The sequence below is a fragment of the Porites lutea genome, chromosome 5 (genome assembly GCF_958299795.1).
Source record: "Porites lutea chromosome 5, jaPorLute2.1, whole genome shotgun sequence".
Lineage (NCBI taxonomy): Eukaryota > Metazoa > Cnidaria > Anthozoa > Scleractinia > Poritidae > Porites > Porites lutea.
Genome location: NC_133205.1, coordinates 23,295,998 through 23,321,888, shown reverse-complemented (window position 1 = coordinate 23,321,888; position 25,891 = coordinate 23,295,998). Strand labels below are relative to the sequence as shown.

Genomic DNA, 25,891 nt, shown 5'->3' with positions numbered 1-25,891 from the left:
ATAGAAACATTTGTGAACAACTATTATAAATAGCACAAGACCGCGCATTGACTTAATTATTGTAGTTATTAATAGTCTCTCTGGTTTGCAACAGTAACTGAATGAATAGAGTACAAATTAGCTCACTACTAAGCAAGAAAATGCCCTTAAATTGTAAATTGTACATTTTATCAAGCAAAACAAAATGTGTTTCCGTTCTTCTCAATGAACAGTTAACATGTGTAATTTGGCAATCAAACAAGCTTTTAAGAGTAGACCAGTCACAAATCTAGAGGCAATAAATTTGCTGATGACCTTTTACCAATAAAAATGGTGAAGAGGAGTATTTAGTTGGTGTTAATTGTCTACTTTTCTCAGTTTTATCACCCTATACATCTTTAATCATTTCATCACCATTTTATTCAGGCTCTGACTCTTTTAGACAAAGATTTTTCATCATGTGATATCAATATCCCTGGCCATACCATCACGTATATGTACAAACGGCGAGCGTCTTCGTCATCATCCTCCGAATTCTGTCTTCTCCCATTTAGTTTCGCCACAGGGTGTTCAGTAGTCTCCTTCGCAGCAGTTATTAGGGTCGCCACGTAACGCTCCTCATATTGGGGGAGGAGTGTTGCAGGACGACGGCTGCGAAAGAGGCTACCCATACAGTGGGTATTCAGGGAACTGGTCAAAATTATTGACCTATTGACCCATCACGCTGTGGAGACCGGTGGTGTCTTAATAAGCCATGTACTTGTTTCGCAGCAATTGACTCACAAGTATGGCGTGACTCTCGCGTAATCTTTTTCAATCAAAAGTCGGTATTCACGCAACTTGCAACAACCTGATAAGTTAAGTGGCTTTAAGGTAGAACAGTCACAACCATGCATAAAGGGGCAGTTACTCATATTTAGGGTAAACTGCAGTTTTCAAGGGATAAACAAAATGTCAATGTGAAAAGAACGCTTTGTACAAGTTACTGGCACGATTGTAGGGCTTTTGATCAGAATCTCTATTTCAAGTCTCATGAGTTAAGTTGATTATCCACGTCTTCCTGCAAGCGAGTCACAGCCCATTTGCTATAGCAACGACGGCAGCGACTGCAACGCCAAAAACCTCCGTTTGCTCTTTCGTTTCTTTGTTACTCTACAACATAAATAATTCTAAAATCTTATAGCAATAACTTGCTAGAGCGGTTTTCATTTGAGTGTCGAAAAGTAATTGGTTTTGCACTTTCTACACGATGCGATTGGCTTAAAAGATTCGCGCCACCTTTTCATCCAATCAGAAGTAAAACCAAAGCCAATTGTGACGCGCTCGCATGCATTTTCCCGCGCTTTGCGTCAGCCACATGTAATTACTTCGAGTTTTGATTGGTTCAATGTATTGTCTGTGTCCTATGTGATTGGCCAGAGTAATTACTTTGGTTTTGGTTTTACGACACTCAAACGAAAACCACTCTAGCAATAACTTGCTATTCTTAAGTTTTCGTCTAATACTTAACGCGAGATTAAGTTAAGCTCTATTCTAGAGAAATCTGCATGCATGACGCTTCCTGCTTTGGTGTATGACCAATGTTCTGACCGATATCGTCCATTCTCAGTTGATCCAGCACCTTTTTTACCCTTGGTATCTGAGGATTGACTTCAAATCGAAGCAATTAACGCTTGCGTCACAACGCAGTCCAGTGGCAAGTTTTACAACATCTGTCTTTCCAGTGTTTGAACCGACAAAACTTGTGGAGCACAACCAACTTGCAAAAATATGTGTCCCTGCCACTTTCAAAACAGTTCTTGGATAATTTTTGAGTCGGTTTACCCCTATGCTGTGACTTTCCTATGAACAAATCAGAAGGAGCCTTGTTTGCTGAGTCTCCAAAATGGTTTTCGGGATCCTGTATTTAGCTTTGCCTAGTCACTAGGTCTCATTATTCCGCGCTTTTCAGGTGACGTGATCCAAGCGAAAATGTGAGGCCTCCCGCTCTTTCGCCTCAGACACGTCAGCGAGGTGAATTGACCGAGAGGGACTGGGAAAACCCCGTACAGGGACTAGGCAATATTTAGTTTAATTGAAGACTGGGATTCAGGATTTTACTGGAGAACAGCGATATTAGCGATTGTAATTACAAACGACATACGGGAGATAGCGATTGTTACTATAAACGAAACTTGGTACCGAAGACTAAATTATAAAGAAGAGGAGGGATGGGACAGTAACGGATTCGGAATTTTAAAGGGTTAAGGTAGGCGTCGAGATCCGGGATTGTGTTTATCAAAGAGATACAGGATATATCGATTTTACGACTGGTTATTTAAAAAAAAAAAACCCAAAAAAACAATATTACGTTAAGAAAAGTAAACAGCTATAATGTTGAAAATAACTTGTCCTGTAGCATGGATACAACCGGGGATAAGTCAAATTGAGTGATCTCCCAAGGGGATCTGTGATCTAAATAGGTGTGTTAGGAAAACTTACCGTTCACTTTAGTAGGACACGCTTTGGTGTTGCATTTCTCGTAGTGATGTGGCTTGCTTTCCATGGGACAGTCCCTTGATTTTAAGCCACTTTTTATCTCATAACATTTCACTATGCGTTTCCGGGTACCATTTCCACAAGTAGCTGAACACTGAAAAAAGGGAAACATGATATTGGCGTTAATCAATTTTTTTAAAAACATTTTATACACGTACCCTTATAGATATTCTTTACCCCCTTGCGAATAGGTATTTGGCTGATGAGGATTTTGATTCCATTTTACGCTACTCTACCACAAGCTCCAAGAGGTTTTTGTTCTTTGGATCCTAAAATGCAAACGGTCTTTAAGCACTTTTTAAAATCGAGTGAATGTAGATTAAAAAATCTCAGTACTTGATTGGATATAATGTGGCCACTAAGAGGGGCCACCTGGATCGACAATAACATGATCATAAGGATCATTATCATTCAGTGATAATAATGACAATCTTTATTGAGGATACCTACTTCACCGTAAAGTGCTTTACAGAAGTGTGCTACTACTAGTATCGTGGACCCTGTAGTTTAGCGGTTGTCGTCCCACCCAGAAGTTCTTAAGGGCCTTTTCAAGGATTTGGGATCAGTGGAGAGATCACCCAAAGAGCTAAAAGAATACCAGCGTCGTGTTATGGTAAGGATTGGCTTTTAACTATTCTGTGTTCCCTTTATAACAAGTTAGAAAGTTAAAGATAGTTGCATTTATCTTCAAGTGCGTTTCACTTACTTCACCCCAAGATCCTACTTGCCACTTCGCACAAGGGACCATCGTACATGTCCTGTGTCCAAAAGGTCGAAGTGCCTTGTCACAAAAAAGACGTGATCTGGCGCAGTACACACGGCGGACTTGGCTTCCTTGGCCGCATGTTACCGAACACTGCAATTGATAAATTGACAGAAACCATGACCGAATCCAATGGTTTTTATAAAGATTTTTCTCAAATAAAAGAGACAAACTTGAAAATGTGCCCCAACGTCCAATTCCCGTTCCATCGTGCGGAAAAAACCTTACCTTACTCCAGTCACTCACAGACCACATCTGGCAGTCCAATCCAGTGCATTGCTTCTCGTTTCTTGCCTGAGTAAAAATGAGGACAACGACAACAGAACCCAGTTTAAACTGATATCTTTTATTATGAGGCGAAAATGTTTAGCATCTTATTGATTGAGTTTGCACATGTATGACCAGAACCTTTCAAGGCCTCCTTTAACAGCACAGTGATTCCTAGTGCAATATATAAGAAAAATTGTGAAGGGTGTGACGAGTAGACTATCATATTGAGAGTTTCTATTGAGAAAAACTTTTGACAAACTAACTTACCTTAATTTTAGAAGGAATCGCGAAAATTTTAGGACACGGTCCTTTATTACAGTAACTCCAGGAAATAGGTACAGCTGAACTGTCACATCCCTCCTTAGAACCCACATCATCACAGGCAACTTTTCTTCTTTTAATTCCTTGACCACAGGACACCGAACACTGTTATACGTTAAAATAAAAGAAAGGTGATAAATCTTACAAAATGTTTCAGACTTTATAAGGAGTTTGGCTTTCCGCCTGCTATTTAGAATTGATAGGAGACCTATGTTAGAGTGATATTAGGGTTGCAATGCCTCTGAATGCCGCAACAACATTGGGCGAGCACTAATCGAGCAAAGATTAAAAAGACCCGAGGGAGGATATTTGAGATATTAATGAGATCCAGCCTCAAAAGCACAAAGTTCGGCCCGAAAAGATCGACTCCAGAGTTTTACATCAAATATACATTGCATGTGGCATAAATAGCTTTTACCTCAGACCAGGATCCCACAGTCCAAGCTAAAGGACATGCTCTCTTGAAACATGACCTAAAAACGGGAGGCTTCACCGTGATCACTGCGCATGCCTCGTCTTTTAACGCTACTTGTTCATCATTTCCAGAGCTTCTTACACAAAGCACTGACCGAATTGAGATGCCTTTACCACATGACTTGGAACACTTCTGCCACTGACCCTTCCACCATCTAAAACGGGAATATAAAACAGTTCTAGCTATTTGACGAGCAAATAATAATATGTCGAGCGGAGGTGGGCATACGACTACTCCGCAACGAAATTTAATTATCCGGCCGGCCTCATACCAGTTTGCCCACTCATCGTGGCTACCCTCACTGCTTTTTAGCCTTTGTGTTTCGATCGTCTTTGTAGTTATTACTTCTATTTTACGTTCTTTTTCAGACTTTTTGGCTTCCACTCCGCCCATCGGACAGCCATAAATATAGAACTGGAGCTTTAGGAATGTTTATTTTAGTACAAGGGCAGGACTATCATTTTAATACACGATATCTACAGAGCCAAAAGATTTTAGGCTTAAAACAAAAGCTGTGAACTTGAGTTATTTCGAAAATAAAAACAGCTCTTTTTTTGTTTGTTTGCGTGGGAAGCGTTAGAATTAATTAGAATTGATAAAACCCGTCTGCGAGTGTTTTGAACAGCTCCAAGAACCCTCCTTAGAGTATTGCATTTTTGCTATTTTAGGTTGACGTATTGTTCTTTGAATGCGCGCTTTATTCGAAAACGCAGAACGAACACTACCAAAATAAAAAAAGTTGGTGAAGTATGGGTAGATTCATTTACAGCATACGGACATAGCATTGCGTTTGCTCGTTAGAATTTTCTTATTGTTTTTAACCTCAGCAACACAATAAAAAAATCCCAACCGGCAAATGTGACTGCTGTACGCGTATGTTGCAAATGAATTTACCCTATAAAGACGCAAATGAATTTTGAAGCTGAACCGTACAAGTGGAAAGAAATTGCTCGAAGAAAGTGTCAACAAACGTATCTCCAGCAACTCGCTATAATGGACACTGAAAGTTGAAGCCCTGATTTTTTTTTTCAGGCTTCTTCTTTCCAATTGCTTAAATTGGAAAATTTGCTGCGATGATCATTCTTCCCTTTCAGTTTCTACACAGTTGAAAATTGGTAAGAATGCCGTTTTTTTCCCCATATTTTATGCTTCTTAAGAACTTGTCTCTTGTAATGGATGGTTTCTGTTGTTGCCTTGGTTCAAAAACTTTGCATTTCGCCGTTAAGAATAAGTCTTTCCTGGCCGCCAGTTTTTTGGTCGCTTTAGGCTAATTTTATATCAGTGGCTTATTTACATTTTATTTTGATTTTTTGACTATTTCTATGAATGGTAAATTAGGTATTAGTATTGGACGACACGCTTGAATACTGAATATATAAACTATGCACACACTATATACTGAATACTGTATGTATGAGTTTTTAAAGTTTTTGAATGAACTTGACAACTGAAAACAGTTCGTTCGTACACTAGGTTACATGAAGGCGGCCGCTTATTCCAAGACATCCCTTTGTCAGAAGGCGAAACGATTTCAAGTATGTATGATAAGTTTACGAGTCTGTGGGTTACTCACGTAGGTGGGCAGGGGTTTTCGTTACAAGTCCTTTGCCTGTCATCAGGGCGGGGCATGGCCTTGCAATATTTGTCGTCCACCGGCGTCCCGCTTTCCTCGACACACTCTACCTCGGCGCGCTTCGTACCTACAGAAAACAACATAATAAAAAATTTCAAGCACAAGTGTTATTATCTTTCTTTGTTGAGAAAGAAAGATAGAAAAGAGAAAATTTATTTTCTTTTTTGGCTAGAAAGAGTATTGTAGTTTTAGTAGGCATTTAAGTTTATAGCCTGCGAATACAACTACCTCTCATCGCTCCCGGGGTCCTTGCGACTGGGAGCGATCCCATGAAGCCAGCTGTTTTCCCAAGCTAGCCAGTTATGTCCTAAGGGGACAAAATATATATAGACCCAAGTGGCATTAACTATCTTGCGAGTGCCCTCTACCGTTTTAAAACGTAACAGCAATCCTGTGAGCAATTCATCCAGTAGATTAAAAATTATTTGAAACTTCTGAAATTCCCTAGCCTGGGTACAGCGTGTTTCTCTAGGCCTTCTTGATTAATCCATTTCGGTGTCGTATCCGAAACGAACGGCCTGGAATTCGCGCAGACTACGTGACCCGACACGAACTGGTGGCGCGCAATGATGAGCCTTAGAGTCTAGCCAATGTCTGAAGTAAAAGGCATAAAGTAAGATCGCTAGGAGGAGTAAATATATTTGACTACCAGAAGGTCGTCAATAATAGAAACCCAGTAAACCAAGTATCACTTACCAATACCACAAGTAGTTGAGCATGTCGTCCAATCTCTGTATTTCCAGCTGAAGACAAGTTTGTGGGTTATTGTCTGATTCTTTGGAATAGTGTACTCAAATTTTAACCCAGGATTCTTGGTTTGAAATAAAAGCTGAGAAAAATTGAAGAAAGGAAATTATTTGACCGTAAGTCTACTTTCCTGAATTGATAAAAGAATAACATCCACCTGTACTGAGATATTAAATATGTTACAAACTAACTTAGCCCCTTTCTTCTTTTTCTCTTTTCTGTGAGTGTAAAAAGCGTCCGTCTTGTAAGTTGTTAGACTGTTCACAGTCCTCTATTTTTCCGTAAGATCGTCGAGATCGAGTGCTTTGCGTTACGGGCTACCCATCTTGCATGAGTGTCAAAACTTGTTAGGGGGCGGAGGGCGGTTTGGGAGGAGCCCCCCCCCCCATTCCCCCCAGAGCTATAATCCCCGACGCCCGCCCTCTCTGTACATTTGAAATCAAGATAGCCGTGACGGTAAGACGCGGTATATCTAAACGATCTCTCGAAAAAATAGGGGACTGTGAACAGTCTAGAAAGTTGTTTATTGCATAAGCTGCTGGTATAAAGTATAAAGATATAAAAGTATAAAGAACAACCTGATGTGATTTCGAATTTTTACTGTAGATATAGAGTTAAACGTAGGTGTTGTAGACACGCATGTAGTAATTTTGCAGAATTTTTCGCAGTCTATGGGTGTTGGAGTCCTCTTTTTCTATTGTATTTACACATACCTTAGGGTAAACTCGCAAACACATAGTTAAAGTTATTGTTTAATTTTGGGTGCGCATTTACATCAAATGTCAAAAAACAAAATAAATCAAAATAAACAGCAAGGTAAATGCCTGTTTAAGTTTCAGCGCACCATGATATGAAGTTCGTCAGTAGTCGGTCCTAGCGCTTCGAAAGTCTCTTTGTTGTGTCTGCGTTTGTAGAATACTGTGGTACCGCCAGCCGTGTATTCGCCGCTCTGCTGAATGTACCAATCACCGTTCAGATACCATTTACCACTTGTTGACCGCAGGGCTAAATAGTTTGACGCGCCAGCTACTTCTTCAACTCGTATATTTCTGGCGCCAGCTGGAATGACTTTTGTCTCTACGTATCCTGTGTTTTGAGTTTTAAGAAAGCGAAATAAATAAAGGAAAACTGAAAACTAACTTTTCCTGCGGCTTGCACTGCATGCGTTTTCTGGGATTGCGGGAGTATTTCAATCCGCTCAAGGTAGCGACAAGCAAGAAACGCCTTCTCGCGCTGAAAGGCTAAGAATCAACGTTGGCGATTCCACACAGGAAATACCTAAACCCCTCTCTTCGAAAAAAAATAAACACAGTGTACAGCAGATTGATATCTACGTAGGATTCATGTCAGCTTATACTGTCACGGGCATTCTATAAATTGTACCCTCGTTGAAACAATTCGAGAGGCGTGTGTGGCCGAGCGGTTAACATCTCAAACTGCGGATCTGGAGGTCCGTGGATCAAGCCTCGTCTATTGCGTTGTTTTTTTACTCCACTTTATCTCTCGTCACCCAGGTGTATAAATGGGTACCGGTGACATACAGTACTGCTGGGGGGTAACCCTGCGATGGACTAGCTTCACGTCCAGGGGGAGTAGCAATACTCCTAGGTATGCTTCATGCAAGGAAACTGGGATAAGCTCGGGCCGTTTGGGCCTTTGGCTCGTGTGCGCCTTTATCTTATCTTTATTGCCGCTTTTATATAAAAACAATTTTTATATAACGGTGTTTAACTGCCAGGACAGTTGTCAATCATGTTTTAGCTCTAAAGGCGAATGGGGCAGCAGTTATACAATGGCATTTAGAAAACATTCGCCAATAACAACGAACTTGTTTCTTATTCGTCACATACTTTAGGAATCTTAATTCATGGCTATCCTCGTAAATCTTGTTAGATGGGTTTGTTTAGTTGGATAGGAAATCGCCGTTAGCCATTCAAGCGTACAGAGTAACACATTAGCAAGAACACTGATTGATGTTAACTCCCTACCGTAACCAGTTTGTTGGTCAAACGTTGACTTGACGGTCTCGCACGCCGTACCATTACCACGACACACGCCGCATTTGTCTTCCTTAGCGGTTGAATGAAGAACATTATCACAACCAACATGCTACAAAAAGAACACAAAAAAAATTAAGGAAAAACTTGAACGAGATCTCCTTCAGTCTAGAAGTCAAATCTCGATGGTACACCTTTTTTTCTACCATTTCACCATTACGTTATGATAAAAATTGTTCATTGCTATATTGAGATAGAGACAACAAAGCCTATTATTCCGCCTTCGCATGTTGGAGATGCAAAGTGAAGGACAAAGAAATTGTTGTTTAAGATGCAGTTGCCGTGACCATGATTGCTCAGTGTATAAAGAGAATAGACCATTGCATGAAGGCGTCATTTTACTACTAGGACCAGTATCCTTTTCGTTTTTGCTTTCATATTTAAATTTGGTAATCCCAGCGAGGTTTAAATAACGAAAGTCCTAATTTGCACAGAAAGCGAAACCCTGAAGGATCCTATTCGTAGTAGTAAAATGACGTCATCGTGCAAATGACCTGTTAATGTACAAACCTCGCATTTGCCGTTAATGCAGACATCACGCCTCCCAGGAGCACAGGGTGTCCCGTCATGCACTTGATCAGCTAACTTCTTGGAGAAGTACAATCCAAACAGACCTTTAGGTGTACAGTGCAGTTCACATGGAGAAACTTTAAAGTAATGGAACGAATCTGTAAGTGGGTGCATACACGGCGTTGTCTGCGCAAAGCGTCTCTCGTTCTCTAACTCTTAGTGTTTCCCGAGTCGGTTTCGGAAAATGAACGCTAAAGCAGGCACTAGATATCGATGTGACACTTAGGGACGTGAAGTTGCAGACGTGTTTCCAGGTCTCTCCGTTCACTAATTTAAACAATGCTTATAGAAGAAGTTATATGGTGGTATTCAACTGAATAGCCAAAACACTATCGATCATAAATCGCAAAAAAAAAAGAACGAAACAAACAGATAAATGAGGAGGTAACGAAGTTGGACAATGAAAGACGTTTTAGACTGTTATAGAATCGAATAAAGAAACTGCATTGGCACAAGGATGCCATATAGCCGTATTAAATTATAATGCCTCACCTTGTGAATAACGAGGTTTCCATTTCCATAATCTGTGATTTATACGTCTATTGTCAAACCGAGAACACTGCAACTCCCGATAACTTACGCTTCCCTCGGGACACGGCTGAAGGGAAAGTAAAATATAATGCCATGAGATTTTGTGGCCATAAGGGGGAAGGGTTGTAGAATGTTCCTTTAGACAAGCTATTAAACCAGGGGGCTTATCGGTTTACCTGTATATTGCAAAGTTTGTACTTCTTCCATTCACCAATACAGTACTTCCCTCCGTGGGCAGGTCTAAGAAATAACAAGCCTCATTACAAGAATCAACAAAGTTAAGGGCTTTAAGTATCAGAAAAGTCATTTTCTCTCAGTTGGTAAGGATTTGCCAGGACTAGCCATTCCCATGGTCTTTCTTTTAACACATCGCCTCATCTGTTTTCTCAAGGATGACGTAGGCAATGAGAGAAAAACTCTGGGGACGGATGGAAGATATTGTGTTTACTGTGACAGAATCAAAATAAACCAAAATGTCTAGATCTGAACTTGAAACGGTTTTGAGAGCTTCGTGGCTCCAGAAATCACTACTTATGACATAGGAAGAGAGATCAGAGATGGTCCTTATTTCCTATTTATGAAAGCGTCCAAATTCTCTTGTATGAAAGGTTCATCTCCGTTTTCATTTCCTACTTACCGCGGATTATCACAATGTCTCTCTGTAAAGGAAACTCCTCCGCCGCAGGTCCTGGAACATTGACTGTAATCCTTCCACGGACCCCACCCTCCATCAACACTGTCTGGTATCATTCCTCTTTCGATGCAGCTTCCCTTGTAACACCACTGGAGGCATAATGAAAGAAGAAAGACATGTTCCTGTGTCCTCTTCAGTACAGTTGTCTCCGGCCAACTCAGCGTATCACACTTGAGTTATCATTAAAACACCCATAAGAGGTATCGAAGGCGAAAATGAACCCAGCATCAGTGGTTTTTCAAGAACAGGAGAGTGCTTCACCTCATTACTCAGGAGACTAAATTGTGTCAGCCTATTCACTACAGCGCGACTCTAAAAAAACGTTCAAATCATTTTTCGTGCAAAGGATAATAACTACCGCCTTTTTGTAACAGACACTGTAAATCACGACCAATTGAGCGTATAGCAGGTACACACATAGACCGTGTTCTATATTTTTCAGAATCATTCATAGTTTGACATGTCTACTGATTGATTATATAACAACTGAAACAGGCCATGCTGCGTAAAATAAATCCCCATAAAAAGCCAGTGAGTGAGAGGCTTTGTAAGAGGCTTTACAATGCCCCCGCGGGGGGGGGGGGGGGTTCTCCCATATATGGGCTATATAGGTACGTGCCGCGGAATAGGGTATGGTTTTTGAGGTTCTCGGTCCTTAAATAGGGTATCTGGTGTGGTGCTTAGATAGGGTAGCTTATTATTTTTCATTGCATTATCTAATACTGGAGTGTGAAAACGCTTGCCTAAACGAACAGTTTTTTTTAAAACTTGATGTATCCGTTTAAGTATTAACAAAATGATTTTGCAACAGAGGTTCAATAGCCGTTAAGCGGGTAAATACACGTAACGCCTCTTCAAGCCACATGTTTGTTTTTTCCTTGAATAGGGTGTCTTTTTTCGGCTTTGGGCCTTAAAAAGGGTATCAGTTTTCGCTTTCTTAGTCCTTCGCGGCACACTCCTATACCCCAAAATTCGCGGGAGTATCCCCCCGGGTTACAATGTAACTACCTCTTTCAGTACTGCATGTGTTCTACCTTATTATCACCACACTTTGTTCCATCAGCTGCTGGTTCCAGTTTAGAGTGACACGCCCTTCCTACTCTACACCACAAGCGGTTACAGATGTCCTGTGGTAAAGTTTAACGAAACCACTATTAATTAAGCATTAACTTGAGCTTTTGTTGCGTTTTTAATAAAGGATATCTTTCTACGGCATAATATGACAATGCACGAAGTGGCTACTTTATACTTACTGCCTATGTCACCTGGGGAGGTACTTAGTTTCGAAAATCGCTGTTGTATTGATCAGAAGGACTGGTTAACATTGGAATTATCGTAATCAAAAGAAACTAGGAACTAAAACTAGATACGGTTAACACAAAGAACCGCATAATCCGGCCTAGGCCATAAGATACTCATCCGGAATGCACGCATATCTGTGGCAAATTAAAATTTACGAAGAGGTAACCATTAGCCGCCACTTGTTTTACTGGTATGGTAGAGTGTTACGTTGTTCTATTTGATCAGTCACAGCAAAAATCTCACACATACCGTTATGCCTGTGCAGTGAGATGAACTAGGGCCGTACTGCAAGCGACACTGGTGGTCAGCGTCATATATCACCCCTGGCAACATTGTGGGAAATTTGAAGTCATGTTTTGCAGGCTCATCATTAAGACAGCGACCCCAACCTTTGCTGCAATGAACAAGTGATCACATGCAACTTAAAAGGAAAAATTTTTCTTATTATTAGCAAAATTTACTTTAATACTTTTTACCCTCGTAATGCTTTTTCAAATATAAATTGTTTCAAATAAGTCAGCAGGGTTTTTATTTTCTCGAGACATTTAGTTATTTTCTTCGTAAATTTTTGTTAGTATAGGCGTTGTTTGGCGGACTCTAAGAAGTATTAAAATTGGCGATCGCTTTTTCCCTCTGATAAGACATGACGGTTGAGGTACTTTCAGTTTTTGAATCGGTATGAAAGCACTGTAAGCCTACACAGTCGATAGCTTACTCAAGAAGCTTACTTTAAGAAACGCCTGACATAGTTTCTGCTGCACGAAGACCATAAGTGTGCGCGACCAGAAGCTTCCAACTGAGGAGACATGAGGAAGGGTTTGTCATGGCGCCATTTGCATTTATTTTCATTCCCATCATGCAACATTCCAAAGCTAATGATATAAAGAAGACAAGAATCAAACAGTAAGTCAAGAATCAAAATTGCGCATATTGGATAGCGGAATTAACTTCGGCGGTCGCTCTCCGGACTTTCTAACTGTAATTTAATTTAAAGTTTATTGTAGGATTTCCGCCGCTCTTTATCTTTTACTTGGGTAAAATTTGCGGCATCTTAACTAAAAAAGAAGCCTCATTCCAAAACGTTTATCGCGTGGCGCGTGGCTTTTGCTTATCATGTTAAGAACTCTTGAATTACGAAAACGATAACAGTCTTGGGCCAGCATTGTTTAAGTATTTAAGTATTAGTCATCTCAAAAGTTTCAAATCAGGCAAGATATTTTATCTTCCCGGTGATCTAAACTACGTTAAATCCCTCAAGAGCCTGCAAATCAAATTAGTGTCATCAAGATGCCGAGAGCACTTCGTAGACAAACTGGCTGCGTAAGGAAATGTCCTGGTAATATTTAAACTGTTTTGTTCAAGAATTAACTAGAACTTAATGTCTCTCAACAATACACGAGCGGTTTCCATCACATATCGTGGGTTATCGGCTGATATTGGCCGCAAACCAAGTAAGATTAAAGCGTTTGTGCGTTGTCTTAGTGAGATCCCTTTCTTAAGATATAAGCTGAGGTTATGCCGGAATTTTCAGTGTGAGCTCATACAGTCGGACAAGTAGTTTTCAATAAGGTTGACAAGAAGTTCTTTGCCGTAGTCTGTTTATCCTTTAAGTTTTAAGAAACGCGAAAAAGAAATTACTTAAAATGAAATGTATGCATAGAGACCATTCGCATATCACAAAAAACAGGTCTACAATAGATCCAACGTGATAACCTTATTATTTAGACGGCGTTATTTCAAAATGCCCTTTAGCACCTTTATCCTTTAAAACGATAAGATGCAGTGTGTATACAAGCCTTAAGTAATTAGGAGAATACAATCTAGACACTTTGGCGTCCACTGCCGGTGCGCGCGCTCGATTCATCTTGTCATATGAGTATTGAGATAAGAGAAACGCCTTATTAATTCTTGTAGGTTGTAAACTCCTTAGATACCCTTCGATACCGTTTAGTTAAAAGCCATTTTGCACCCAGTAAAAAACACAAAAGTACACAATTCAAAGGGGACAGATAGAAAATAGTTTTGCTCTGATTATCGATAAGTTGTAACTGTTCATCAGTAGGATGCTTAAAATGTAAGCAATTCCACTTTCGGTTTCGGCGCCATTAAATCAGATGACATCACCATTAGCCAAACTTTTCTTGATGCTATTTTATTTCACTTGAATTTTTTTCTAATTTTGGTCACTTGGAAAAAAAAACGTTTGTGACACTTTTCTCGTCTTTCCCGCCAACGACTAATCTTGTGAAAGGCTTTGGATGATAAAGTTGTTTCTTTCCGGAAAAGAAAAGTGCAATCATTTCTTATCGATTGGAGAGCGAGAGGATAATATATTACTCTTCTCTCGGGAAGGGAAGAATTCGAATAAGGAGACCAATATGGGCCGGGCTCAGGCCTTTTTCGACCCCTAAAGGAGATCATACTTTAACACAGCATTAAACATTCTTTTCTTTCTTATTATTATAAATACATATACTAGTTATTTCCTTATGGACGACCATACGTGATACGTTTATGGGCTAGAATATTAGCTTTCCATCCCAAACCCCCTCCCAGAATCTGCAATTTCTCCGTCACTTTTATATGGGAGCCTTCCCCCACCGCAGGGAGTCTTCAATGCTCGCAGTTTTTATTATCGTCAGTTTTTTAGACCTTTTTGAAGTAAAAAAAAAACAAACAAAAAACGAAAGAAATGAATACAATGACGCTTTTGTCGTTTCTGCCGTTATTGGCTTATCTTTCAAAAGGTTTTATGAGAGAGTTTTTATGCAGAAACTCTTTCCAAAATATTTGACTCTTTCATAATGGGTCAAAAAAGGGCAGGATGATCTACATGTGTTACTCTCTATGCCGGCAGCCAGTCGTGCGAGGGGATCGCGGGGACAGTTAGATTGAATGCCTAAACATATATGTGTAAAGACTATTAATAAGAAATATAAGAAATGAAAAAAGAGAGTTGAGGTCGGAGAAGAGAGCTCCTTTCTCCTCCAGTCTAGCTGCCTTTAGATAATTGATCAGCGTCACGTTTAAATTTTTACAAGGTAGAGGGAACAACTGGCCACAACAAACTCAAACTAGTGCAACTATGCACTGTCTCTTGGTCAGTCTCTGAAATGTTCGTTGCCTATGCTCTCTGCATTTGCCAAAAACATTTGCTTCATTATTGCATTTTTTTTTTACAAGGATCAAAGACCAGGGTTTGGAGAAAGGGCAGGTAGGTTGCATGGTTGAATTACGGGCTACCATCCTTACTTGTGTCCTATCTCATGGGCGATTGTATACGCTAACGTAAGGCCACTGTCTTCATTCACATTGCAGCTTTTGTCTCTGGTGCAGAGACCGTTCACCTGTGAAAGGCCTAAAAATGGATAAGAGATGAGCTAATTGTATATTTATAGTGAAGAGTTTCGAAACAAACTGAAAAGGGCCGTCCACTGATGTTACGGCAGTACAGTCAGTTTTGTTTAGTCTTTTTAATTAGTTAACCTTAATCGCTACAGGGCTCAACGTTCGCAAAGAAACTACATATAAATGACAGCCTCGTGACAAAAAAATATGCCCCTACACTTTATATCAAAATTACAGTAAACAAAGATTTACTTTGAAAAACTTTTCGGCTGACTAGTTTTCAAATATCCCGATTGTAAGTCGTTCTATTCTTATTCAATTTTAATTGTTTGTTCGTACCTTCGGTTGCATTTGATGTTATTTAAACCTTTCCTCCTTTCTGCTTTGAAAGTGTAAAGTGGTCATAATGTACGTGTTTCGCCCAATTAGGAAGCCATCTCTCACTTTCCGAGTTTTGCTAAAACTCACGACAAAGATTTCGTGGTAGATTTAGTTCGTGTGTGTATTTCTGGATTGGTCGTTTTTTGAATAATTTGAGAAAAAAACAAACCTAATTATTCGAGTAAAAGTGTGGCAATAGGTATATACATGAAGTGCTTTGTTTTCTATTAGAGCAACCTTTGCGTTCGCTAACAATTTATAATATGATGATTGCTTTTTAAAAAACAAAATCATATATCTACTTTCAATAAACGGCTTTAATAAGACAAGAAACAGGTTGTCAGAATGGCAAAAAATGGTTGCTATTTTCCTTACCTAATGTTTCACAAGGTTCATTAATTCCTTTACAAATATCATGCCTACCAAAAAAGAAACGTTTGAGTAAAATCTTGCAATCATCAACAGTAAGGACACAGTTGCCCCTTTCTCCCTTTATAAGCTACATAGGCAGATACCATTAAAACTTGTAATAGAAAATTAATTTCGTATTCGCATATACCGGGCACCACTGAAGTTAAAGGCAAATCAGGGAAAGGTCCCTCTACCGTGAGCTGTGACGTCACTGATAGACTCTCTTTCTGCTACCCCAGACTACTCGCAGACAAAGGGGAAACAGAGAACACCCAGGACTAGCCTGGACAGATTAATAAGTGAGATAGAAAGGGAGGAGGAAGTGGGGCGAAGACATTAGAGATATTCACTGAAAATTAAAAAGATCTATTTCAGCCCCAAAGTGCTAATTCAGCCCTGCACGCCAAAGTCTCATTCAGCCCTTCCTGGAGCCATTTGAGCACAATCAAAAGGTTATTCCAGCCCACGTTGGGGCCCATTTTAGCCCTTGGGTCCAAATCAGCCCTAGGTAATTGGACAGTGTTGGCCCTGAATTAGACTAAAAAATAGGACTGTGTTTTACTCACCGAAACCGCCCCATTTTTTAGGCTAAAACAGATCCTCTGATATACAGTGTGGGAAGGTCATTCAAAGTAACGTCACTAACCTACCTTGTGATTAAGACTGCTATGTCATGGTGATTAGGATGGGCCTCTGATTTGGGGTTGATGAGAGAGGCCCAGCGACAGAAGTGTTTAAGCGTGTGCCCAGCATGGTGAGTGACTTTCAAGGAGCTCTGGGAATTAACGAAAACAAACGATCTACCAAGATCAGACTTTTCTAGCTCAACGCAAGGTCAAAGAATAAGTCTATATATGATGAGTTATACACTGGAAACAGGCTCTCAGGTTGCTTCTGGAGACACGGTGAAAACGTATCGGGCAACTTTCGGAAGGTGCAGGGGGATTTTTTGTAAATTCCTAAAACTTGGCAAAGAATAGGTGACTTTGGGTACCATATGAGGTCTTCGTAATCGTTTCTTACGGGAGAATCTAAATTGATACTGAAATACTGAGAAAGCTGAGGATATTTTCCGAATGGATCACAATCCAACTCTTACCGGATTTTCCTTGAGAATCATCAATCGAACGAGTACAACGTTTATCGCTGTGCCAATGCTTGGATCTCTAAATATGTTGCTCACCTAAAAGGGATAAAAAACATTTCCAGCTTCAAAAAGTGGCCGCATTCGTTTCCGAGCGATGGTCGTTAATGTAAGCTTCTAATCACAGAACTTTGACTGAACTGAAACTGAATCTGTGGTAGTTTGCGCCACAGGTGGAAGTAAACGTCAGAAAAGTCCGCCTGCGAAACAGCCCTGGAGTCCTTGTTCTACGCCCCTAACTTTGTTCCAGGATGTGTATACGCCTCACGATTGGCCCGTTAAGAGTGCCATTGCCAATTTTCCAATCAGGTTGAAGTAATATATCTAGAATCAGACGCAGTGTTTCATCTGTTGAGAAGAGAGTTGAAAATACGACGCGCAGCGGGGTATTTTTGACGAACTTCGAGGTGTTTCATCTGGTGATGAAACACTGTGTCGAATGCCTGATATTACTTCTCAAACAAAATGATTTTAGAGGGAAAAATTAAGGATGCAAAATGGAGCACTTTTTCATCTGATTTCCAAACACTCATTAAACTTTAATATCCTTTGTATTTTCTTTATGAATTATTAATGAGTTTGAGAAGGAGATTCAAATCGTATTTCCCGTCATTCACTGAGTCCCTCGGGGGAACCGAACAAGTATCTCGGTGCTGCTTTGCAGACGTTACTAACGGGGGTTGAATCACGTCTGCGATGCAAGGCTAGATTTGTAGTGGCGAATAGGAAGTGGGCGCTAACGAGAAGTCGCACTTGGAGGTCTGACTGTATGAAGTAAAGATGGCGAGAATACGAGGCTTATGTAGCGCAAGATTTCTCTCATCCGAGATAATATTTTCCATTTATACACCTGGCCCCAGTTGTTCAAAAGATGGATTGCGCTATCCACCGGATAAATCACTATCTAGTGGATAAGTATTAGGAAAAGCAATTGTGCTAACTAGTGGCTAGAGATTTATCCGATGGATAGCGCTATCCACCTTTTGAAAAACAGGGGCCTGAACTGAGATAGGCAGAAAACAGCTGAGCTTACCTCCAATATGCTATTTATACACTCATCGTCGTCTAGTTATTTTTCTAGTATTACTTCCTTGCTTCTAGTACACACTACCTAATTAACTCACAGTAAATAATAAAATACCATATTTGCAATAGTTAGCAAGTATTCCTCCAGTCCGTCTTTGTAGAACTGGTACATGGTTTGATCAGCCACCATCAACATCTCAACATTCTTCTCCGTACTAACTGAACGCCTTGTACGTCTTTTCGGCAATACATTCCTTTCCGAGAACGGGGAATGCGAACGTCGTTTAATTGGTGCTGAAAAACGGTAGAAGCAAGTGAGAGAAATTTGGTATCCGTACTGATTGGTTTAGTCCATCAAAAGTGGGCGAGTGACTCAAGGAGAAACAAAGAGATACATTATCAACGCTGCAATTATGAGAGCCCTGAGGAAACCGTCCTTCCTTTTACTCTCTTGTTTTATCGGTTAAACGGACCCCCGAGGGACAAGGTGAACACAATAGAATAGAACAGTTTGCATTTCCTTGTGCTTTTATGCAAACACAGAAAAAGTTAAGCAAGCACAATGGTACGCTGCCATATTAATGTCTAAAATGTAGACAGAGAATATATACCTTCGTCATTGCAGAACGTTCCATTCTGTTTCCTTGGTAACATACGAACTCTCACTGGGTTCTTGTACACCACATGAGGATGTTTATCGACCGTGTTTGACGAATTTCTTTCTTCTACCGGTTCAATAAGAAAGTGATCGCCATCTTCAGTATGGATGAGTCCTTTCTAGAAACAACAAAGACTCTTGTCATTCACGCATGCACATGTAACCTATTTCTATGAACTAGCTCAGGGTGTCTCTTCATAAAAAAGATTGGGTCTTCAGTGTATAGTATTTATCCGTCCGTCGTTTTTCCAGGTCTTCACGGATATATGCGCTAGGGTGACCTGTCCAAGACAAACTCCTTTGATAATATTCAATATATCCACGTGACCCGAACCCACTCCATGCCGCATAGAATTATGGGACATAGGGGCAAGCCAACTTCAAACAACCCCTTTTCACTCCTTAGGAGAGAGCTTAGATTTTACTAATACATTAGTTTATTAGTTTATTTTTTGTTGTTGTCATTGTTGCTGTTGTTTTAAGTTCTTCTTACGGTTGTTGTCGAACCACCACTGTACTTCAGAAAAAAGTACGAGATGGAAATATCATTAACGAATCAAAAAAAATCATGTAGTAATTTAATCAAGTTATGTTATAGTATTTTAAGTACAAGCAGACAACTTGGTATCAAAAATATGATAATTAGGTAGGACGTTCTTCAGCATGTTATGTTCGTGAAATAAGCGTAACCTTTGATAATACAGTTAATTTAATTGAAGGTTATAAACCCTCGAAATTTCCGCAGTCTGTTTTATTGCTTTGGTGATTGAGAGTCATTTAACTTGTAATGTCTATAAGTCTTAAATAACTATATAACCCCAAAAGAGGCATTGTCGTTTACTTGGCTCGGTGCTGGGGAAACAAGGTCTTTACCGTGCATAATGAATAGACACCGAGGTGTCATCATCATGAACTAACTAATAAACAGAAACTAAAACATTTATTCTTAAATGAAACTCCGTTTAGATTTCTATGACAACATAGTGTACATCGACAAAGCTATACTGACAGCAAATACCTTTCTAATAAATATAATCACTTGAGAAAGGAAAAAACAAAACACTTTTAAAACAGCTAAAGGTCATGGCTCTGTTTTGAGTCGCTATTTTGTTAGAAAAGTCGACATCGAATTCATCGATCATATGATGGCACTCCTCTCTTGAAATCAGTGCGCTCGTTATTTTCTACAAGTTTCACGTTTTCATGGCAGGGAAATTAAGCGGTCTTGGGGTTTTTCAGCAAAACGGCTCAGCATGCCTCCTTTCTACAAGTGATACAAACAACTTGACCTTTAGGAAATTAACTGTTAAAAAAATAAATACATAATGAGTCATTCCCTAGACCCACCTGCACGCTATTCGCACTATCCAAAAAATTTCACCTTCTGAGTTCACTTTAGATCACAGGGCCGCCAGTTTTCCTGGCGAGTAAGGCGCGTGCGTTAGAATATGGGTGCACTCGGTGCATTCGTTTCCCGCGGCGCTCGGTGCTCGCTATAACAGCTAGTAACACAGGAGTCGGCTTTCTGTCAACAACGCTAGAATTACGAAGGGACAGCCGACACACAAAATTGCCTTTGAAAAATATGGCAAAAACATTTATTCATCTTCCAGTGTGTGAGCACCACAAAAAATGGTTTTCATGTTCGAATATAGAATAGGCCAATCTTAGAGAATTCCAATATAACAAACAGTTCCCTTGAATGTTCAAGTAGCATGGCCATGGCGGAATGGGTGTTGTATTCATTGAGTTATGTTCCTACAGTACTTCTTTTGTTTTTAGGAATATTCTGAGTAAAGTAGACAATTTGGAAAGGTTCAAACTCTTTGAAGCCGACTTCACACTCTTCGGCTGACTCGAAGACTTTTCGCACTAAACATTGTCCTGCGCTCTTCTTTACTGATTTGCTTTCATATGGTTTATCCTAGACTGATGAAAACTTATCTGATGATCAATATTTGCCATATTTAAAAAAATCAATTAGTGTTTGCGCCAAATCTTAACTTTGGAAGTTAATTAATTATTTATCAGCCAGATTAAAAACTAATCTCCAGAATCTCTCGAGCACGGAAAACATTTCCACCTTTCTTCCACGTCAGGATTTCCTAATTCGATAACTAGAAATAGATACTGTTACCAATTAAAGCTTCCCCTCTCATATTAACCTTGTTACTTGTATAAAATGACGATTTGTTTTTAATAGACGAAGAAAGATGGGCATTTGATAGTGTCCTCGCTTGATAAAAAGGCGAATCTTGCTTAAGCAAACAGCGTTGAAAATCTCTATTATCTAAGTAAACATTGTTTCTCTGTAAAACTGTCGGAAGGTTACGGTATTTTCGTGTCACGATATCAGTTGTCGTCTGGGCTACTCACTCTGTTGTGACTTTGATAAGGGGCCGATGAAAGAAATAGCGATCCGCGAGATAGTACTTGAAAAAGGGAGTATGTACACAGAAAACCTTGTAGTTTGCCTCAGTTTAAGCAACGAACCTTTTTTCGCGAGAGCCTCATGGTGGATGACACAAAAACAGTGCAAGTGGTTTGTGGACAGGAAATTCACGTAAACTCGAAGCTTCTTAAGCAATCATAAAGACAAAAGGCGTTATTGATAGTCTGAAAATAAGACGTGCGTAAAGAAGGTTAACAACTGTTATTTCCATCAAGATGCATTAACGTCTAAACCTCATTTATAATCCTTCCTCCCAAGTTGCTCCCGGCAAGGCAGGGGGAAGGAGGAACTATGCATGGCAGGAATACGGTGAAACCCCGATCATACGGACATTGAGGGGGCCATAGAAAGAGTCCGTATTATATGTTAAGCGGGTTGAAACTTTATAGTGAAAATGTAAGGGCTTTCTTTCCTCAGGGACAAAGCAATCTGTCCGTTATAATGAGGTGTCCGTAGAGCAGGATTTGACTTTATGTGGACGAATATTTTGTGCGCGAGTTTTGGGGTTCCCTATTGTCGCCATCATGATGTGACAGATTTGGTCAGATAAAAAAAGAAAAATCTTGACCTTAAGACAAATGAAAGAAATGCCGCACGGAGGCAATCAACTGGTCCTACTGTTGGCGTTCGAGTAGTTTCTTGGGACACGCAAAAGGTTTTTGGGATGTACATTCCGTTGCAAATGTCGATCGCAAACGATTTCGCGAAAATTTCTCAGCTGGTTGAATTTTGGAAGACATCGACTAGCAGCCAGAAATATAGACTTGTCTGATACTGTATTTAGGGGAAATAGCCTGCTTGCAGTTTCTGACAGCTGTTAATCCCAAACACCTATTGAATTCATTTCATTTAGATGGTTTGCGCTCTTGTATACGATCACCTTGCCTTTGGATAGGTTGTGCTTGTTGTTTGCTTAGTCCGGGCTGGCCCACCCAGCATGTCTTTTAGCCTTACTTCCTTTTCTTTAAGTTCCCCTGCAAAATGTTTGTAAAAGATTGCGAGGTCTTCGGTACCGCCTACCTAAAAACTTACCGAAATGTTATAAAGTTAACAGAGCTGCTGACAGCAAAAACTAGATATTTAAACTCTTTAATTGCATTCCGCACGCAATTCGCTCGTTGCCCCTTGAGTGTTTTTAGAAGCCCTGGAGCAAAATAACATACACTTTTAAAACGTGTTCGTACAAAGTATTTATAATTTTGAAACTGAAAAGGGAAGCTTAAGCAATGTGCTGACAACCGTATTACAACAAACAATTTTTACGACCTTTACCTATACCGTGGGAAATAAAAACGATACTTCTTTATTACTGAGTCTGTCTTCATCTGTACAGAAATCTTATGTCTGAGAATTAAACAAAGTGCGCTTTCTTATGATTACACATCTTTGCATTTTTGTCACTACGTGAGGTTTTTATACAGGACCCCTTTGCTGTCCATCAATTTCTTTTACGTCACAGGCATATGACAAAACGTACGTTTTTTTCTTTCAATTATAACGTATCCGGAAACGTATTCTGTGTGCTGGTTATAAGACCTGAGAGAAAATAAGCTTAGCGTTCCTGGAAGTAAATTGTCATGCTTGTGTTAAGAGGGCAAGGCTGATTCTACTAAAGCCGTTTTTCCTTTCCTGGGGATAACTCGAACTTAAGGTTATTAAAATTCTCCCAAAAGATGAGTTTGAAATCTCTTGCTGCCACTTAGAATTAGCTTTGAAGTGTAAGTTAAGGTGGCTGACAGAAAAGCACTGTCTTTCTTTTCCCAACCGCCAGGTTGATAACTGTAATGAATAAAACAGAATCAACAATCCGGCTCACTAAATAATTTTGGGTCTAACTGTGACACACGCACCCTCTGCCCCATCTTGTTGCTTTTTTTAAACAAAAATAACACAGTCTTAAAGACTGAGACATATTTAAAGCTTTGGTGTGCGGTACTTACCAGACCCTGGCAATAGCTAAGAGATACTCTAGAATTCGGTTGATCTACGATAGTGCCTTGGTAATGACAGCTGGGATTATGATGTCTTAAGTGACCATCCTTCTCAATAACCAGTCCTGGAGCTGTAAATTTCTTGCTCTTCGAGAGGCGAAGACGCAGATTTTTGCCGCCGAAAGTAGGCACTTCGATGTGCAAAGGTTCCTCTTTAACCGCTGCTGGTCTTTCATTGTTGTGCGCTTCCTCTGAATGCTGTTTGCGGTAAAATTTACGAGCCACATGTGCGACAAATTTCCCATTGCTATCTAAGACCGCAGGGAATGTCACAAAAGGAATGACATTTCCATTTTCTGTTTGAGTTTCTAAGAGCAAAGAACAGAGAAATAATTACGATTCGGCCGCAGGAGACGGGCAGTGTTTGCAACATGTGAGTAATGCCATCATCAACGAGATCAATTCACGTGCGACCCGAACATTCATCATAAAGAGTTTAAACGATTACTTGCATAAATTTAACTTACCCGGCCTTTTTCCTTCGATGCTACTTAGCAATCCCGCTAGTTTTACTAGAACAACGAAAACACCCATCGAAAACATCTTAGTATTATCTGTGGCAATCTACAAAAAGAGAAGAGATACATTTATATAGCTATATTTCTATGAGTATTGCTTGGTAGTTAAACATTACACAAACTTATACACAGTATGTAAAACAGCCCCTACAACCTTACCTTCTACCCTCCAAAATGCAATAATTTGTTTCCAGTTATACAGTCGAGTCCCAGTAAGACCCAGATAGTGCGACAGAATATTAGAGAATTTGGTTTAAATCAGTGTTTCCAAGAACAAGAGCGACGGATAATATGCAGACAGAGTGAATTGGTCCGGCTAGAATGTTATTATTCTCTGACACTTATCTTTCACTTAAGCACATTATCAAAATATAGCAAAAAAAATCTGAAGCCTGGAGATCAGCTCTCCAGACAAGAAAATGCGAATCAGTGAAATATGTTTACCCCGGGATCACGAGTTGTACCATCCAACCATTGACGCAGTCCGTGCTCCAACGGTTATGGATTGCGAAGTATTATATGGGCCACAAAAGTAGCAAAATATTGACGAGACCTGGATTCCCGCTAAGTGACAGATATCTGGTTTCAAATCTCGAGTTATGAGAAACAAAACACCCAATAAATCTGCCAGCTCGTTTGTATCTCGATCTCAGCGTTCCGAAGCAAACTAAATGGTCAGAATGGTGGGCACTTTCTATCTTAGTAACTCACTATTAAGGAAAGTGCTATTGTTGAAACTTTGTGTTTTATTTTCCAAGAGTGTTGACGTGGAAGATTACAGTTCGATTACCTTTTTTCAAATTTTTGAGGGTTTTTTTTGTTCCACTTGTTTGAATAGCCGTCATTCTCAGTCACACAAATACCAAAAAATAGCAGTGTTTGACAGCAACATTGATTAAATTCAAAGAAAGCGGTGTTTATTTATTTGTTGTGGAGAAAGAAGAGTACATTCCAAAGTTGAAACACTTCCGTTGTAAGGCCAAAGAGGCAAACAGTACGGAAGGTATGAAAATGTTTTCTTTCAATATTTCCCTATCGGCCTTTTCGTACACTGTGCGATGCGAGTGTCAATCCGCGTACCTTATCATGAGCTGTTTTACAGCTTAATTGTATTTGTTTTGATATATTGTTTTAAACAATCTTCGATTTCCTTTCAAATCATGTTGACAAGCGAATACTGCGGTTCTTTTCATAATTGTATTATCATTGCTATCTTGATTTGACTCATCTCCATCCCGTGATCTCACCAAATGTTATCGATCGTGAGGAACGCGCGCGGTCTTATCCATAAAAATTGCTCCAATATAGGGATGAGTGCTGAAAGTTAGGATTCCGAAAACTTCTTGTACTTCGGACTTCCTAGACAAAATATGTCTTCGCTTTATAAACGTTTTATCTATCTTACCTAACCCTTAGCCCTAAACGCCAAAGCGGACTTATTCCATTTTGTCTTGATTAAAAACAAGAACAAAAAAGAAAATAGCGATTTACTATGCAAGAAGATAATTGCTTTAGAACTTTTGTAATCGGCTCCTGCCTTATGTCGAAAACATAAACTCAGGCTGCTGGTGTTATCCAGAATTGAATACTTTAACTGGGGACGAGGCTATTATAAAATGGGATACCCCGGTCTTCCCTGTGGGGCATAATCAGTAGCTTCGAGGTATCATTCAGTGTCCATGTGGTAGTTCTGGGGACATATGGAGAACAAATTTTATCATAATTCTTACACCCATCTTACTAAATTTTCGTTATGGCGAGTTAACTACCATTATATGGCAAAAATCACCCGAAACTAACTACAAGTACGTCCAACATTAACTACGTAGACTGCATCAATTAACACCCACTGATTGAAGGACCATCCCGAGCTATAGTGGAACATTTGGCGATAAAAAAGTTTGAGTAAGGAAAAAGACTGTGACATTCGACCAGATCATTCAGACTGTCCAACGCTTTGAGTAGCTAAAATCGGGATATTTTTTAATAATCGAGGCCGAATCACGCGAGCGCCGAAGGGGCGAGCCTCTAGGGAGGTCTGGGGGCATTCTCCCCGAGAAATCTTGTTCCTCTAGACGCCAT

At 39.9% G+C, this 25,891-nt stretch overlaps 1 protein-coding gene across 1 annotated transcript; it reads right to left on the bottom strand.

Annotated features, from left to right (window-relative positions):
- On the bottom strand, positions 1 to 24,322 carry LOC140938639 (A disintegrin and metalloproteinase with thrombospondin motifs 7-like). The gene is made up of 26 exons (XM_073388136.1): positions 23,969 to 24,322; positions 23,759 to 23,855; positions 23,241 to 23,599; positions 18,802 to 18,967; positions 18,306 to 18,484; positions 17,120 to 17,203; positions 16,671 to 16,795; positions 15,985 to 16,028; positions 15,133 to 15,238; positions 12,609 to 12,752; positions 12,130 to 12,274; positions 11,613 to 11,705; positions 10,522 to 10,667; positions 10,061 to 10,124; positions 9,846 to 9,951; positions 9,294 to 9,430; positions 8,715 to 8,835; positions 7,571 to 7,812; positions 6,676 to 6,808; positions 5,920 to 6,046; positions 4,290 to 4,500; positions 3,818 to 3,976; positions 3,509 to 3,574; positions 3,224 to 3,373; positions 2,461 to 2,611; positions 1 to 1,821 (listed from the first exon to the last, which is right to left on the bottom strand). The coding sequence occupies exons 2-26, from the start codon at positions 23,832 to 23,834 to the stop codon at positions 1,658 to 1,660; spliced, it is 3,498 nt and encodes a 1,165-aa protein (XP_073244237.1). The 5' UTR covers positions 23,835 to 23,855; positions 23,969 to 24,322; the 3' UTR covers positions 1 to 1,657.
- Positions 24,323 to 25,891: the final 1,569 nt, after the last annotated feature.